The sequence below is a fragment of the Zonotrichia leucophrys genome, chromosome 2, assembly GCF_028769735.1.
Source record: "Zonotrichia leucophrys gambelii isolate GWCS_2022_RI chromosome 2, RI_Zleu_2.0, whole genome shotgun sequence".
Taxonomy (NCBI): Eukaryota; Metazoa; Chordata; class Aves; order Passeriformes; family Passerellidae; genus Zonotrichia; species Zonotrichia leucophrys.
Genome location: NC_088171.1, coordinates 128,199,644 through 128,217,627, shown reverse-complemented (window position 1 = coordinate 128,217,627; position 17,984 = coordinate 128,199,644). Strand labels below are relative to the sequence as shown.

At 38.5% G+C, this 17,984-nt stretch overlaps 1 protein-coding gene across 48 annotated transcripts in view; it reads left to right on the top strand.

The window, feature by feature from the left end:
* RIMS2 (regulating synaptic membrane exocytosis 2) overlaps nt 1-15,977 on the top strand; it is a 446,430-nt gene extending 430,453 nt beyond the window's left edge. For all 48 annotated transcript variants that reach the window (XM_064706380.1, XM_064706347.1, XM_064706344.1 and 45 more), the window contains 5 exons: nt 9,047-9,188; nt 10,516-10,628; nt 11,373-11,474; nt 12,432-12,571; nt 13,026-15,977. In XM_064706380.1, coding sequence (XP_064562450.1) covers nt 9,047-9,188; nt 10,516-10,628; nt 11,373-11,474; nt 12,432-12,571; nt 13,026-13,244 — 716 coding nt within the window. In that variant the 3' untranslated portion in view covers nt 13,245-15,977. The remainder of the gene's footprint in view (nt 1-9,046; nt 9,189-10,515; nt 10,629-11,372; nt 11,475-12,431; nt 12,572-13,025) is intronic.
* The last annotated feature ends 2,007 nt before the right edge of the window (nt 15,978-17,984 follow it).

Sequence of the window (17,984 nt, the reverse complement as noted above, 5' to 3'; positions counted from 1 at the left end):
TTTACACTGAGGTGTTGTAATAAACAGTTAAATAGCACATTGCCAGGAGTGCAGCTGTGGAGCTGCTGGTTATGGCAAGGTCTGCATGCAGAACTGTGCCTACCAAAAGGGAGTATATTTCAATTTAATATCTTCCTTTGCTGAAGTTTTTGGGTGGTAGTGAAGCTATGAGATTGAAGGGGAAAGCCAAATGCTTTGCAGGTGCTGAAGACAATTCAACAGATAATTTATGATAATTTAAGACATAAATTAATTCAGAAAGAGCTGGAAAGCATCTTGGTCTCCCAGTATGTTAGAAAAACAAAAGGCAATTAAAAAAAAAAGCCAGAGAATGTTCTTCTGTCCAAGACAATCGTGCCAAAAATAGCAAAACTTAGTTGCGTTAGCTGAGGAGAAGTTATGTTACAGTTTTGCATATTGATGTCTACGGAAAGAAGTATCTGAGTGTTGCTGCAGGAGTTCAGCAGGAATAGAAGCACATTGCACTCTCCTGTCACCGGGCTGATAATTAGCTGGGAAACTTGCTGGAAGGGTTGTTGGATCCCACATAGGTGTCAGCGGGAGTGCTGCCCCTGAGTGAAGACTCAGGACTTTATTTAAAGGTACATGGAGCTGCTCAGTTGAGCACTGGTAATGGCTTCAGTGGCATTTCTCACTGATTAATCACTGCACATTGGTACAGCTGGAATAAAACTCAGCAGTTCCTGGATTCTGTTCCTGTGGTTAGACCGCCAGATCACAGTGTCCCTCTGGAGGTCCCAGTAGACAATAACAAGCAGACAATAATTTGACCAGAAATAGAAAATGGGGGAAGTAGTAACAATAAATTCATTAGCACAGTAATTACTCAAGTGAAGAGAATTCTGAAGATTAAGTAGTTATCCTTTAAAATTACCATCTTAAAAAGAATAAAGTAATACAGGAGTATCAGGCAGTGAAGAAAACGAAAATAACTACATCATCTTGGGGGAATTGGCCTACATTTTAGCCTTGGTGGTAAAGATGACCTTGTTTATGTGGAATGTTCATTGGCAGAGCCAAGGAAGGATATGAAAGAAGGGTATAATGCCCTGTGACAGGTTATCCTGAAAGAGATGAACCTTTAAAGATCTTGGCTCGACTGATGCTCACACACCAGAGATTGTCTGCTGCACATTGCATGCAACAGTGGGGTCACTCATCTTGGAGGATAAAAGCACTCTGAATATGCAATAATAATTGTTCCGTAAGAATCTGCATGACATTTAATTTTATAGTTGATTAATTTTTCTGTTTGCTGTTAGGGCCCAGTTCAGGGGCTGTCTTGGGTCAGCCTTTCCATCTTGGTGGTGGGTCTGTCCCATTTCTGCAGCTGCATGGGCTGAGTTCAAGGGTGGGGGCAGTATAGCAGGCATTTCAAGCTAGTCACAAGTGTTTTTACCAGGTATACTCAGGTACTGTACTAATGAAGTGGCTGTAGATGCCAAAATTGATAAGACCTTTAAAAAAATAAGCATAGAAAAAACTATACTGTTGCAGGCAAAGCAAAGACCGTGACAAAAAAAATCATATGTGTTCTGGAAAACTAAGGGAAAAGTGGAAGAAACTGCAGAAAGATTGGCATTCAAAGCACAGCATACTTCAAACTGAGTTAGAAATGCCCAGTAGATTTTTAAAGCTGTATTTCTCTAATAGTTGTGTTTCTCCTCTGAGCTGCTGATTACAGTGCAGCATGTATGTGAATAGCTGACAGATAATTTGGATGTGGCTGTAGCAGCAGTAGTGGAGCTACAGTGCATGATAGGTTGCATCTCTGGTGGTACCTACATAAAGTTGTAAAAACCCATCTCCTATCTATGTGCCGTACTTTTCATTTTTCAATGTCAAGGTCAAGAATGTAGTCAGAAGATCAATGCACTGGGTTGTCATTGTTTCAGTTTGGAGAGGTAAATGTTTAAGAACAGTAGTTTGAAAGTAGGTCGTTACAATGTGAAATTTGCTCCGTTTTTTGTGAACTGTGGTTATTTAAATAATGGTATTTGCATAGGATCATTATTCATCTTAGACAAAGAAATGGAGGAAGAGCTGTTTCTAATTTGTGTAATCTCAGTAGCCATCCAAGTTCTTGGCACCATCTACCTCATTAAGCCTTAATAGAGGGTGTTGAATTGTTTCAACACATTTGCTACATCATTCAAAAACGCTGCCTAGATCTGTCTGATAGTGTATGCAATGACCCTTGCTACAATAAAAATAATAGAGGTTGGGATAAAGAATAATGTTACTTCCATTATTCCAAATTTAGAAAGTATCTCTCACTTCATATAATGAACAAAAAAAAGCAGTTCTAAGCTCCTCAATATATGTACTCTTTGCTGCTTAAGCATTTTTAATCTGCTCTTGACAATGCATGAAATAATGGTTATTAAAAAATACATAAGAATGGTATATACATCCAGAAAATTGAGTGTTCATGTAAACATAGAAATCCTTTCCTCTTGAAACTGCAGAAATGGTTTCCATTTGCTTTGGATGATCATCCTTTGTCATTGGCAAAATCAGAGACTGGATGTAAAGAGTTCCTGTGGTTAAGATGTACACCTATCTAGTTGTACATCTATATTCCTTATATAAATTGTATACAAAATTAGAATGTAATTCCACAAAATTGCTTTCTCTGTTTTTCAGGATTTTAATAGATTGGGGATGAGACTGATTTTCCACTGCTTTGCACTTTTTGTAGTTATATAGATTGTTGTACAGGATGTACAAAGTGGATATAAAATGCTACCATTCTGTTTTGACACATGCACAAAATATGTACAAATGATTATAGGCCTGTTACATTTGAATGATAAGAACATTTATCTGTGTGGAGATCATAACTGGTCTAAATGAGGGCTCTTGAAGTACTGTTCATTCAGGTCACTTGTCACATGGGAGATACAGCTGTGGGCTACAAAGACGTGTGCTTTTTGTTGTACCTCTGTGTTCAGGTTTACAGCAGGTAAATGGCTTTTAGCAGGTAAATCCTCAGACCACACCTAGAACACTGAGGGCCTTATCAGTAACAGTGACCTCTGCAGTGGTGCTGGAAGGGCCTGAGTGGCTGTGTGTAGTTCTGTTCCTGATCTGCATCTCACTGTCAGGATCTGTAATCAGCACCTGGAAAACAAAGGATCCAGCCAGACCTGCATAGCCTGTTTGTTGTTGTATAACCAGAGTCAGATAACCAAAAGTGGGAATTACATCAGCACTAACTGTTCTTTTCCTTGCAGCTGTGGTTAATTAGTTTTGATTCCCTGGGACAGCCTCTCTTATCAGGGGTAAATTCTTTGTCAAGGGAATGGCCAAGCATCAGACCTCTGTGCTCCATATACTGTATATATATTTACAATGAGTCTGATGCTGTATATACTTTTCTGGGATTACCAGGAGTGGTACTTAGCACTGGTACTTGAAAACAAACCATAGGGTGTTCAATATAGTTATTTATGCTTTTTATATGTAGCATGTGATTCTGAATAATAATGCTGGGGTTACTAAAGTTTTAGGAACATTTAGTACTTATTGTACTTAAAGCATGCAGGAAAACAGCTCTTTATTTACAGTTCGGTCCTGTAAAAATATTTCAAAAACCTTTTTGGGAACATAAAACCATGAGTTGAAGATCCTGAAGTGATGGGTGCCGCACACAAAACCAGTTTCTCTTTTCTGATGCTCTTAACAATTTGCTGAAGGATCAGTTAAAACTGGAGAATGGGCATCAGAGCAACAGTGAAATTACAGTGGAAGATGTAATTAAGATGTGGGAGAGAGAATAAGGAGCAGGTGCTTGCCTTAAACCACAGGATTGCTCAGAAACCACATGGCAAACTGACTTCACATCACATGGCCACACCAAGGCACAGAGTTGGCTGAACATACGACTTGCCATGGCAGGGAAGCAGAATGCAGGCAAAGGATGCTGCAATCTGGCCAGGAGCAAATGAGGTTCATGATGCCTCTTGGGTCCTGTAGGAAATTGATCAAGAATGGCATGCCAAATCTTCTGTACCAGCCTTTGACCAGAAGTGCAAGCAACAGTTTTGCAGTTGATTATTGTTGATTATTTAATTCAGTTCTATATTTTACAGTTTCTTACATGCTATCTTGATTAACCATGCCTCCATTATGGCCAGAGGAAGAAAAAAAAAAAAAGAGTAGGACAAGAGTGAAAAAGTGTTTCTTGACCAAATATGACAAACTAAGAAATCTAAAAACGCATGGGGCAGACTGACACTCACAGCCCAGACTCTCACACCTTCCAGACCTGGCTGCTCCCATACTGAAGAGCTTTCTTGCTGAAGGCAGCTCTACTTTGGGCATATCAGTGCAGGCCATTCTTGTCCCAGTCACAATTTATCAGTATTTTACATTCAGATATTCATGTATACAAGCAAGAACTAGAATGCAGATCTTCCTTTCTTCCTTGCAAGTAAGACAAAGACCCTGATAAAAGTTTCCCCTGGCTCTGAAATGCTCTTTGAGTTTCAGAAATGCTGACAGTATGCACTGTGAAAATATCCATTGGAAGGACTGTAACCCAAAATTTCATAAACTGATTGTTGGCACTGGCCCAAGAGAATCAGTGAAATGAGCTCAAACTCAAGTGGCAATGGAATCCATGTTGCCCAAATCCTGCTTAAATTAATAGATTCTAAACTGTGTCTTCTGCTTGGGGTCTGTGGGTAACACAGAGAAAGAAATAACTTGGCTGTGCTTCCTAGTGCTTCAATAAGAGCTAAATGCCTTCTTCAGTGCAAACAAAACTTGGGCTACTCCAGAAACAGAGCTGTTCAGCTGCAAGGGAATTTGAGACCTACCCTGTCTGCCTTTTCTTCTGTAGGTTCACATTTTATTAGACTATCTTTTATCTAGCCAGTTGTTAACATATCTGGAGTGGGTAACTAGGTGTGTAAATAATTCTAGTCTTAAAAAATGGGCACTTTTTAGGCAGCTTGTTCTCTTTGTGGATCTAACTCCTGAGTTGAGATGACAAGGCTGAAGGAGGTTTTATGCAGCTTTTCTGATGAGGTGGGGAGAGCAGAGAAGAGCCGCCTCAAGCACTTCAGTGTGTTTCTGAAGCCACAGCTGCTCTGTACCCCCTACAAATCCTACCAAGAGATCACAGACCAGCTGGGGACTGGCATAGCCAGCCTGCCTGTGCCTGTGCCTTGTCTTCTCATGGCTCTGTGCCTGCTGGGGAGCAGTTGTAGGAAGCTCCTGCCGAGAGCAAGCTGAGAGCTCTCACTCTCACCACCAGCAGTGGATTTCATCTGGCTGGATCCCAGATGATGGAAGGTAATCTGTTGCATTCACTGCAGTTTTTGACTTCTCATCTGCTGCTGAAGATTGTATCAGTAGTTTTGCATCCCTAATTTGTAAGTGATTTGCACTCCAAGTTGTGGGAACAAATAATTCTGTGCATAACTTAGAAAATGTGGCCTGCAGAGTTTATTTGCAGCAACCATATTAGTTAAATTACCAGTGTGATTAACTGTAAGAATGAGTGTGCTTTCATAAATACCAGTGCAATTATTTCTGGTAATTTATTCCACTCCTTATGATATGGCTGCGAGAATCTGAGCTAGTGTTTTTCAGATAATATATTCCATATTTTGTTGGGGGACTTGAGGGAAATTTCTTTTTGCCAGGGCAATTAGCTTATACTAATTAGGAGAACATTTTCAATGTTACTTTTTAGAGTTTAGGAAATGATAAGTAAAATGATTTTGATTGTAGGTACTCAGCAACATAAAAACAAAGTACACTTCTAAGCTCTCACTTCAATATATTTTCATTTTTTAAGATTAAAACAGCATGCATAACATGAGTGTATTAGTATATATACTTTGAGATTATAAAACCAACCCTCACTTTTGCAGTTACACTAGTTAGATAGCTATTTCTGAGTGAGTGTTTCATTCCCAAGTTACTTGTGTAGCTAGAGGTTAGTATTGCTGTAGTTGGGTTCATTTCAGCTTGTCTTGACGAATGCTTGTCTTGACAAATATCTTTTCCAAAATTATCTGTCTTGAAAGAAAAAGAACAACTTTAAATCTTTTTTTTTTTGTTCCTTTTGATTTGGGTCCAGTATGGAATGCAGCTGCATGAGTAGTTGAATTAACACAAGAGAAGAGGTTTCAATTTCCAGACAGGAATGAGGAAAACAGTTTGGCTTTAGTAGAGTGATATGATCTTCAATCAGATGCTCTACCAGCTACAGCTTGGAAGTCTGGCACCAAAGGCTATTTCTTTAAGCTGAGCAGCTACTTTGTGTTTTCATTGCTGTTTGAAACCTTTTTAATTTTTTAATGCTGAATTTATGAAACAGAAAGTATGGATGACAAATACCATCTTTGCTTTTAAATGGTTTGAGGAATTGTAGGATTATTTATTGATGAAAGGTCAGATCTTTCTCTTTGGAGACCATTCGAGAGCACTGCCTTTTTCTACTGAAAATTAGGAAATAATTATTCACATAACCTCCTTTCAGCCCTCCTTAAATTCCATGTTAAGGTCAAAATAATTACTGTCTAACTTTCATGCTGTATCGAAGTTGTATCTTTGTGTGCCTGTTGTCATATGAACCAGACCACTTATTTCAATTGGAATGAATGTGGGAAAGTAAAACTGCATTAAATTAAGGTTTAGAAGGATGCTGTAAACGCGTGTGTCTCTATGAAGACTTGATTGGCAGTTGCATGAGTTCTGCCTTGATTTCTCGGTAAATTGATGTGCAATGGTTATGTTCATTTTTTAGTTCTGTTCTTTTACAATGAAGGCATAAAGACTTACATTTCTAGTTCAGAAAAAAAATCTGCCTTACAAATTAATAAAATTACTATATACTCCTTCACATATTACATAATCAAACATATATTTCTCTCTAATTCCCAAATCTTTGAAAGATGTATGAAGATACTGAAGAATCATGCAAGATGGAGATGTTCTTTTAAATTTGCATTAGGGGCTTCATATTTACAATAATGAATTGAGAATGACCATCATTCAATGAGGCTGAATGAAAATTAATGCTTACTCATCAAAAGAGTTCCTAGAACAGAGGAGTAATGTCCTGTGGGGCTTCAGAGCTGTATGCCTTTCACGTGATACTATGATGCAGTGTAGCTTTTCTACAAAACTACAGCATGATATTTTCCTGGCAGTTTGTGGGAATATGTCTTTGAAATGAGTGCTTGTATTTTAGAACAGCTGGACCACTGTTGGAAGTCAGATGCCAGCTTTCATTAGTTGAATTTAAATAATAAACCAGCAGGCATTTGGAATGATACAACCCAAAAGAAATGAAATTGTTGATTTCTGATCTTCATTTTTGTGTGTTGTAGTAGCCTGGTGCCTCTTTTATTTGCATTTCTTACATCAGGTAACATGATGTAAGATGATGGGCATTTTTAGAAGTAATTTTGATGCAATAAAATTTATTTTTCATTCTCCTGTGTACTGAATTCATTTGTGTAGCTGAAATTCGTGAGGAAAACTTTTACTTCTATTATTGTTACTATTTGTATGTACTGATTCAAAGTGATGGTCTTAGGGAATATGTGGAAGGCTTTTAATAAGCAATATTATTTGAACCACTCGTGATCCTGCTGTAGAAATGTCTCACTGCTGCTATATTGCAGAGTTATTAATCTTCCTTGACAAGGAGGCAGTGGTTTTCAAGGTATTTTTGGTGTCTAGTTCCCACATCACTACATTTCCCATGTTCTTTATTGACCTAATATTCCTCCTGACTGAGGGGCCTGGGAGACTTCAACCCACGCTGCAGCCCTTAGGACAGTGAGTGCACTCATGGAAATTGAGTCTCCCATTCCCTGGCCAAGGGTGCAGATCCTCTTACTCTAAGCCAGTTCCTGTGCTCACACATGATAGTCCTCATCCCAGGACAATCTCCTCCTTTTGCTCATTTCCTTTTTCAAATCCCTAATGCTTCACCATCCTCACAGGTCCAGAAGTTCTTCTGACCTCTAGCACACGACAAAGCAGAGAAGGTGTAAAGGGTAACAGATGCTACAAATAATTGCACAAGGAAGTTGAGTCCATTGATGTCCTAAGATATTGGATATTACTCTGCCCTCATTGTATCAGTATTTAAGAATTGTTATTATTGTAGTGTTTTAAACTTTTTTTCTCTAATACCAGTATATTACACATAACTGTGCTGCACTCAGAGGTGCATAGAGCAGATTAAAAGAAATAGGTATGCAGAATTCCTTGTCCCAGTGCAGGGAACAGCGTTTAAAATCAGAAATTACATGGAACATCTGTCTTATTCATGAAAGAAAAACTGAGGCTTCATTCCTACTCATTTTATCCAATTGAGGTCTTGATCAAAATTCCTACACTAAACAATGCTATTATATTGTTTGAGTATTTTTTCCCTTGTCTAAGTAAAATTAAACTATGCAACTAGATAGAAAAATGTTATTCTTGAAGGTGGTAATAAAGTTTCTTATTGTGCATATAAATACTGTATATTTTAAATATAAATTAAAATTTATCAGCTAATGAATAGAGAAGAAGGCATAGGAAGGTTTCTTGATTTTTAGTTTACTATCCTCACTGATGGATATTTGTAATTTGATTTAGGAGATAATGACCAAATGCTTTTAAAACAATAACGCATCTGAATTAGAACATTTCTCTTCAGGTTTTGACATCATGGTAACATTTTAATTTAATTCCTAAGAGGGATTTATTCATCCAGGGAAAATATATTTTAAACGCCCTAGACTATGGATTGTTTGAATCTGGTTACCTCTGTGGGCAGACTTGTGTTGTCTGACCTTGGAAAGCACGTGGTGACAGAGCCAAGATCCTGTAAGGATATTTATGCTGCCGTTTTCCTGTTACTAAAAATCTGATGCATTTTAAATGGAAGATTTGTTACAGGTCATTAATTTGTGGCTGTGACTGTCGGTGCCACGTGGTGCAGGGGTGTGCACGGCTGCCCAGCTGCGGCAGCACAGTGGCATGGGGGCTTCTCTTGTGTCTCCAACAGAAGCAGGGGGCAAGAAGCTGCGCAGCACCGTCCAGAGGAGCACGGAGACAGGGCTGGCCGTGGAGATGAGGAACTGGATGACTCGCCAGGCGAGCCGGGAGTCAACGGATGGGAGCATGAACAGCTACAGCTCCGAGGGAAAGTAAGCAGCATTTACACTGTGGTTTCCTGACGTTTCTCCATGAAGCTAGTTGTTAGAGAGAAGCACAGTGAGTGCTGTAGGTCCTGTTCAGTCAGAACTCCCTCCACAAACCAGTGTCATTGATGGACTAAGCCTAAGTTTTCCCCTGTGAGTGAAAAGATCTCCCAGTGTTGGTGCAGGAAGGAGGAGGATCATTTCTGCTGTGCCATGAGAAGCGCACATCGGGGGCAGATCATCATCATGAGGTGTGTCAGGAGGGCAAGCAGGTGCAGTACACCAAGTAAAACACAGATACAGATAAGTTCTCTTCCAAAAACTCCTGGCATATGTCAGTAGTATGCAGAGCAAAGCATTTCCAGAGCATTTCCAGGAAACTAGACAAGAGTTTTTCAAAGATTCTGCTGCTCTTAACCTGAAGAAATTACCTGGGCAGCAGTACAAGTCTGTCATGTATCATGGCTATCATGGCATCATAAAAGCCCAAGTTAAAACTTCTGAGTGATGTATCTGAGACATTGCCTAGAGAAGTGTTATTGAGGGTTGATTTATTAGTGGTGTTCATCTGTGCTGCACATTATATATTGTGCTTCCAAGTTGGTGCACTATATGCATTTGAAATGGACATTTCTTAAAGATTGGTCATTACAAATGTCATTAGTTCTTGTTGCTCTGTAATGGGTAACAGATAATTTATGGCAAGCATTTTAATTTTAAGTTACTTTGGTCCTTTGCCACAAGGGATTTCAGTTCTATTATTGAATAGACGTCATTCTCGAAGACATTTTCAACAAAATCTTTTGAATGAATGGCAATTTTGAAAATAGCAACCAGTATTTGGTGTAATGTCATCATTTCACTGTGTACATTTGCTATTTAACCATTGAATTCACAGTAACTGAGAAGTGTGAGCAATGTAACGTTCATGTAACTAAATCACTGGTAAGGGTGTGTGTTAGTATCTTAATGAACTGGTCTCATATCAGCACTAATTAAGAATGGTCTTTAATGCATTAGAAAAGGAGAACATTATGGAAGAATACAAATTTGGAAATTATTGAGGGGAGTGCTTTCTTTACCTGTTTCTTTATGTGCTGGAGGCTAAATTGCTGCTTGTTGAACACTGTGGGATTTCAAAAATTACAGTAATTGTTTTGTAAGTTCCTTACAGTACTACCAAACCCACAAACATTAAGTGCAAAACATCTAGAAAACAAAAAACAAACCCAAGCCAAAACAAAACAAAAAACCAAACAAGTAAATAAAAACACAAAGAAAGGGCAAATTTAAGTGTATTTTTGTTTGGTTTCTTTTTCAATATTATTTCTAGTTTGATCTTCCCTGGTGTGAGGTTGGCTGCAGACAGCCAATTCAGTGATTTTCTGGATGGACTTGGTCCTGCCCAGCTTGTAGGACGACAGACATTGGCAACACCATCAATGGGTAAGTGTTTATGCTCTCTAGATAGGATATATTCTATTTGGTCAGGTAGTTAGAACATAAAATTTATCTAGAGTCCCTTTAAATATGGATTTCTCGTGTGGTTTTGAACCCCTCAATTAAGACCAAAGCTGTAACCTCAGCCAAAGTTGAATGTAATCATGGATGCTTATGAAGACATGCAAAAGTAGAAAGTTGCTTTGAAAAGTTCAGCCTTTTACCTCTTCTTCAGTTTTCCATCTTTAAAATGGGACTAATGAGACCAAAGTTTTCTCTGAATCATTTGGATAATATTGTACAAAAATTGGTAATTGAGGTGCAAAATGTTTGTTATTACTGTGTTTAGAGGCTTGTATATTCACAAGTTTTCTTTTCATAATTTGTCTTTAACTAGAGCGATGGTGAAGAGATTTCTAGCAGTTTTACGGAGCTGCTTTGTATTAATTCCCTTGCTGCCTTTTTTTTAATTTGAAACTCTCAGGAAGTAGAAATTATTTTGAAGTAATAGAGGCTATGGAAGATGGGAGAGAAGGTGTTATTGCAGAGGTTTTTAAATTGTTTACTAACATAAATAGCAGTGAAGAGGGTAAACCTTAAATTACATAGTAGTGTTAAAATCCAGATCATACTTATTGATGGAAAACAGGTGATAAAAGTCACCACGTATTCATCCTAGAAATTTTTTCAACATTTCGCATATTAAAGTAGTTCTGAATTACAATGCTGGGGTTTCTTTTTGTTATCTAGGAGATATTCAGGTGGGAATGATGGATAAGAAAGGACAACTGGAAGTAGAAATAATCCGAGCCCGTGGCCTTGTTGTAAAACCAGGTTCAAAGACACTGCCAGGTAAGGAAGAAAAACCTTAGCAACAATCTTAGCACAGGGCCAGGGCTGGGACTTGATGATCATAATGGGTCCCTTTCAATTCAGCATATTCTATGATTCTGAGAATGGCATTCTACCAAAAAAGTCTGGCTTTTCTGTTCAGCTTTGCCAACTCTTAACAAGTTCAAGTCCCAGTAGGTTATAATGTTGTGTACTGAAATGCATATTGTATTGAAATCAGAAATCAGCCCTACTTGAGGAGGAAATGAAAAATCAGGCTGCCAGAAGACCTCAAAGTATTTTGGTAATAGCAAAGGCATCCTTAGTTATGGGGTAGGAAGAAAAGTATATACTGAAGATTTTATATAGAAGTCTCAGGAATGAAGAGGGAATTAAGAGATGTGGAATAGGTATCTACTCAAAAAGTAGACCAAAGTTTGATACTTACTCCTTATTTTATAATCTGATGTCCTGTAACGCTATGTAAAAAGGACAATATAATGATATTTTTAGCAAGCTCTTCTGCCAAAATAGAAATTGTGTCAGAGTCCTTTCTTCACTGATTTTCACCTTGTAGATAATTTAAAATTATTAACAATTTGGAGTGTTGATCCAGATTTCACCAAAGTCATTGCAAGTCTTGCATTTACTTAATAGGCCTATTTTGCATATTGTACAGTATAGGGATGCTATATATAGGAATACTTGATTTGTTCAGGTCAAAATCTGAATTGTTCCATGGTAAAAGAGACATACAAAAAGAAGTCAAGAAAAAAATACACCCAAGGAGAACAGTAAAGAAAATGCATGGATGCTTTGTATGGGAATAATTGTTAATATTGCTTGTGGATATTTCTTCTTATAAGTTATATATCCTTTAAAAGCAGATTTTTATATGGTGATAGAAAGTGTGTGTGTTATGCAAAAAAAACCTGGACTTCTTCTTTACCTTCTGTTTTCTATTTTCATTCTTCTAAGCACCATATGTAAAGGTGTATCTATTAGAAAATGGAGTCTGCATAGCCAAAAAGAAAACAAAGGTAGCAAGAAAAACGCTGGAACCACTTTATCAGCAACTTCTATCGTTTGAAGAAAGTCCCCAAGGGAAAGTTTTACAGGTAATTTGCATAAATGTTCCTCTGAACCTGAAAATGTCACCTGTACAGTTTTCACTGAGTTTCAAACTTCTTTCAGGTTTCATTTGGCAGTAAATGCTCATATTTTACATACTTGCTGAGCAAATAAACACTACAGTAATAGCTATTTATGCCAGTAGAAATTGAGTATGCAAGTAGAAGGGAGCAAAAGTGAGTTATAGATTATTTTGCTTCTGCTGTATGTATGGGCTCCTCTCACTGGGCTTTCCCTGCTATCGTGGATAATTGTTGTTTGTGCCCAGATCATTTCTGTCACTGCATCATGATTAGGATACACAGAACTAAACTATGGCAGCAGTTGAATATTTCATTCCTTACTGTAATTAAACAACCAGAGATTTTTGACAAATCAGATTAAAGCTTTTGACATTTTCACTAATTTTTTTCTACTTTCTTGTGTTTCTTTACCTAACAGATAATTGTTTGGGGAGACTATGGACGTATGGATCACAAATCCTTCATGGGAGTGGCACAGATACTTTTAGATGAACTGGACCTGTCCAACATGGTGATTGGGTGGTTCAAACTTTTCCCTCCTTCTTCCCTAGTAGACCCAACCTTAGCTCCTCTCACTAGAAGAGCTTCCCAATCATCTCTTGAAAGTTCAACAGGACCTTCGTATGCTCGCTCATAGCAGCTGTGAAACTGTTGTCATAGCAACCAGCGTTACAAAAAAATAAAATTACAGGTCGCAAACCCTGGTAACACTGCATGCTTAATGTTGTGTCTTCTGAGCCTGTTTCTAGGGCTGCAACGCGATCCTGTGTTCTCAAGGAAGTTGCACACATTGTGCCCTACGGAAGGCCCTCAGGTGATGGACTGAAATCATGAAGAACTGATAGGTTTGGAGTTCAGGGACTCAGTTTTGGTCCAATCTGAAGCCATGGACTAAACTAAAAAAAATCAATCTGTTTCATGCAACAAAAGTCCTTTTCAATGGCATATCTATTTTGTTGCTCCCTTTTCTTTATTTATCTGCCCTCCCCTCCTAAAGTTTGGTTATGCCACAGAAACGGAGTTACCCTCCCATGGAGCCACGTTACAAGTCAGCGGATTAGCAGACATTGGAAGAAAAGAAGAATCTAAGGATGATGGAAAAGTCAACTGGCACTTGCAGCAGTTGCTTGAGATCTGAAAACTCTTCATATTGAAAAGGTTCAAGACTTAAAGTGGTGGGCTTCATACCTCCAGCTGTTCACACGGTGAAACCCCAGACATGATGGACTCTCTGAAAAATAAAGTTCTGTGGATATACTGTACTGTATGAAATTAAGAAACTTTTTTGCATGGACACAGATTTAGCTGAACACTTAAATTATTTTCTTGGGGCTGCAACTTGCAAAACAAAAAAAAAAGAATAAATCAGCCATTTTCAACAGTTTATATTATTTTTAAAGATAAATTTCACTAGTGCATGGTTTTAAAGGGAAGAGAATGCAACAGGGTGATACAAAGACATACCATGTTTATCATTCTTTAAACCAGTCATGGTCTGTGTTTTTGCAGACTTATATTAAAAATAAAAAATAATTTCTAGCAAATATTTAAAATTCTGTTTATGTGACAAGAAATAAGTGTAATATATTAAATTTATTTAAATGTAAAAGGTACAAGCCTTGTAAAGTTCAACATAATGTGCAAATTGTACACTTCTTTTACCTCCTTCTTTCTCTATCTCTCCTCCCAATCTCCCTTCTTCCTTTTGCTCTTTTCCCCCTCTACCTCCCAGGATGATCAGCATATTCTAAAATGGCTACCTTTTGACTTATTACTGTCTTATGGCCCATATTTGGTTCAGGGTTGCAGATTGTTCTGCATTTCTGAATTATTTGAGAAAAATATTGTTTAAGAGCTTACTTTTTTTCAAGCATGTTGAAAAGGATTTTGCAACATGGCTTGGGAGTACATTAATGTAATTCAGCATGTATTTGATAAAGAAGATATTTGAACTTTTGCAATTTATTGTACAGTGCATGGTAACTTATTTTCGTTTTTTCTCACCTTCAAATTGAATTCTACAGCAAAATACTGGAATCATGTGGCCATTGTAAGATGTCTTCAATAAATTTGTGTTCAGCACCAGCATCTTTCATTCAAAGACTGAACTATTATTTCTTGAAGGTTTTTGGAAAGAGGAAAAATTAAGTACCTGATTGATTTTTAGGAAACAAATTTAAGCACTTTTATTTGCACTAAACCAAATTGATTGCTACATTTTTGAAATAACAGAAGCAACAAAGGTTACAAATCCATACAGTTCTTCTGCTGTAAAGTTCAATTTTCATAAATTACATTTGCATTGCAAAAGACATAATTAGATAATATCAGTCTGGAAAGTATCAGTCTTTGGTTGGTAAAATAGCCTTAAAGAAAACTTCTCAGTACCACTCTGTCAGCTCTTTGACACCATTGCCAGAACCTCGCTGCAGTTAATGGATCTTCGGAACCCTGGGTTTTGTAGCAGACAGTAACTACCATTGGGTGGTGCTGCAACTTCAAGCTTCTCATTAAGTTTCGTTATTTAAAGGGAATGTAACTGGCTAATGTTTAATAACAAAATATCCTTTTCTTTTTTTCTTTTTCCTGGGTCTTTGTATGCCTTTAATACCTACTTAAGGTTTAATATTGAAATCTTGCAATAATTTTTGAAGTATGTTACATTTACCTTTATGGCCACACAGAATTATTCTGATTTTATTTGAAAATCTGTTGAAGTTTCCCATTAACAAATTGTACATGCCTCATAAGAGGAAAAAAGTAATAACAGTATCACTTATAATGCCTTTTACTTTGTGCAATATCATAGAAAATGAGATTGTGTCTTGTCTGCAGAGTTTATATAATGGATTATTGTTAAGTTAATAGACAGACTGGTAAAATTATATTTATTGAAATAATTTAGACACCTGTCTACCAGCAGCAAATAAATGCTACTAACATGCAGTCTACAATATCCCCTAGGATATTAAACAGAAATACATAACCATTTTCCTGACACTGTGAGATGTGCTCACACATTCTTGTATGCATAGTCCTCTATAAATTATTTCAAATTTTAAAATCAAGGACATGACGCATGGAAGGTTTGTACATAATTGTCATTATGCAGTATTTATTTTAAAAAAAATTAATGTATTTTTTTTAATTTTCACACGTCTGCAATTCTACTTATGGTTTAGTCATGTAAATAGTACTATTCCAGTGATCACTGCTGTCTTGTAAATAGTACGTTTTAAAAAGTTAAAAGGAATTACAGTTGGGGAAAAAAAAGGGCAGATTAGGCCTGTAATGAACACCAACTAATGTAAATCAAACTCATTCTGGTGATGGTATTTAACACTTTAAATAAAACATTTTCTTTACAGAATTTGTGTGCAGAATTCTGTTGCTTTTCTCTAAGGTGGTCAGCAGCATCCTCCCGCGCCCTTCGGTGGAGCTGGTGCGAGCAGCTCACGCAGCGGGAAAGCAAGCTGGAGAGCGCTGTGCTTTTCCTCTCCCGCAGGGCTGCAGGTGCAATGCCGTGCCAAGGTGCCACTGTCACTGCCAGGCTCAGGAGCAGTGGGAGCAGCTGTGCCCAGTGCACGGCTCCCGGGATGGAGCTGGCTCCCACCTGCCAGGACAGGCTCCAGCTCTGATATAACCAGTGCACTAAATGTGCTGAGACCATGAGCAGGTCCCCTCAGCTGCTGTGCAGTGGCTGCACCATCCAGTCAGACTTCCACCCTATCCCTGGATACCACCTAATGTTAGCTGCCTTTTTTCTTCATGAGCAGGGTACAAATGAGGACAGAATGCCCACCTGACAGTGGTGCCTGCAAGGGCTCACGCAGGCTCTGCAGAGGGGAGCAGGGGTTCCACACCTCTGCGGCCATGAGAGAGGGGTGGGTGGAGGTGGGAGAGTAGAGGATTGATCTCTACCTGACCCTTCAGGGGCAGCATCAGCACAGGCAGTGGTGACTGGGCAAAACTTAAGCACTTATGACTTGGAAATTTACTGAAGAGTGGCTGGCAGTTTGCACAGCAAAGTGTGTGTATTTATTTCTAGATATGAGGTGAAAGAAAAGCACTGCAGTACTGTCATGAGACAAAACCTCCAAAAAAGCAAGCAAATGTATTTCGGGCCGAGAGCAGTTGTGGGAACTGTGACGATACAAACTCCATTTGTTGCATTGCATCTGCCAGTGGGTTGCAGGAGGAACAGACCCAGGTTTCTGGTGTGTTAAACTACTAATACCCCAGCAGGTCCCTCTTCTGCTGATGCTGACATTGCTGTTGCATGTCAGGCAAGTCTCGGGGTGGGAACTGGACTATGGGGGCAGGTGAGGCTGCCCCATGCCCTGGAGCACATCACTTCCAGCCCTGTGGTGGGATGGCAGCAAAACACCTCCTCCCACAGCTGAGCATAAGACTGTGTCTGTCTTTGTTAGAAATGTACTCCATTACACTCAGCGAATCCTTGAAAAGGCCCTTTGTACAGAGCAAGAAAGCTACAACATGTACTTTTCTAAAGGGTCCTATTCTCTGAGACAATTTCTCAAGATTGCTTGCTGTTTCCCCTCTCCAATTTCTTTCTGTCTATATCCACTTAATTTCAAAACAAAACTAGATCATTTTAATATTAACAGTACCACCTTACTCATGACTACTCAACATTGGCTCAGATGGCTGATTCATCTGGTTATGCTGAGAAGAGTTTGTGCCTGTAAAAAATGCAGTAAAACACCATGGTGCCCTAACTGTGGGGCTTTCTGCTTCCATGCCTTTGCTTCAGCTTTAGAAGGTTTAAGTGGCATGGTGGCATAGTGGTATATCAGGCACCATGTTGAGAGTGAGCATGGGGCCAGTGCCTCCTAACCAGCACATCATTGCATTCTCACAGTTTCCACTACTATAAAATATCTGTGCACAACTGTATAATACCTAAAATGTTATAGTTTTTTATATAGAGGTTTAATATGGCATAAAAGATAAGAAAGCAATAGATTTCATTGCTTCCTCACAAAGTTAGATAACACTGTGTGGGAGTCTAGAACAGTTTGTACTTCTTCCCTTGCCACATTCCCATCACAATTTCTGCGCAAATCTCACCTCTCTGATACCCAAGCAGCAAAGAGCAGACACCACATCTGTAGATGTCACAATCAGCTTCCAGTTGTGACTATCCTCTCTGTCCCTTCCTTGGTAAGTATTTACAGCAAAGCTTCACCAGGAGCAAACAGCAATGAAAGAAAGAAGATGCACGTGTCCAGCAAAGAATGGTTCACCTTCAAAGGACAGGTTTATGGAACCTAGCTTAGCTGGCAAGAAAAAAATTACAGCTATCTGCTCATATTACCAAAGATAAATTAACTTCTGGCATTACTTGCTTAATACC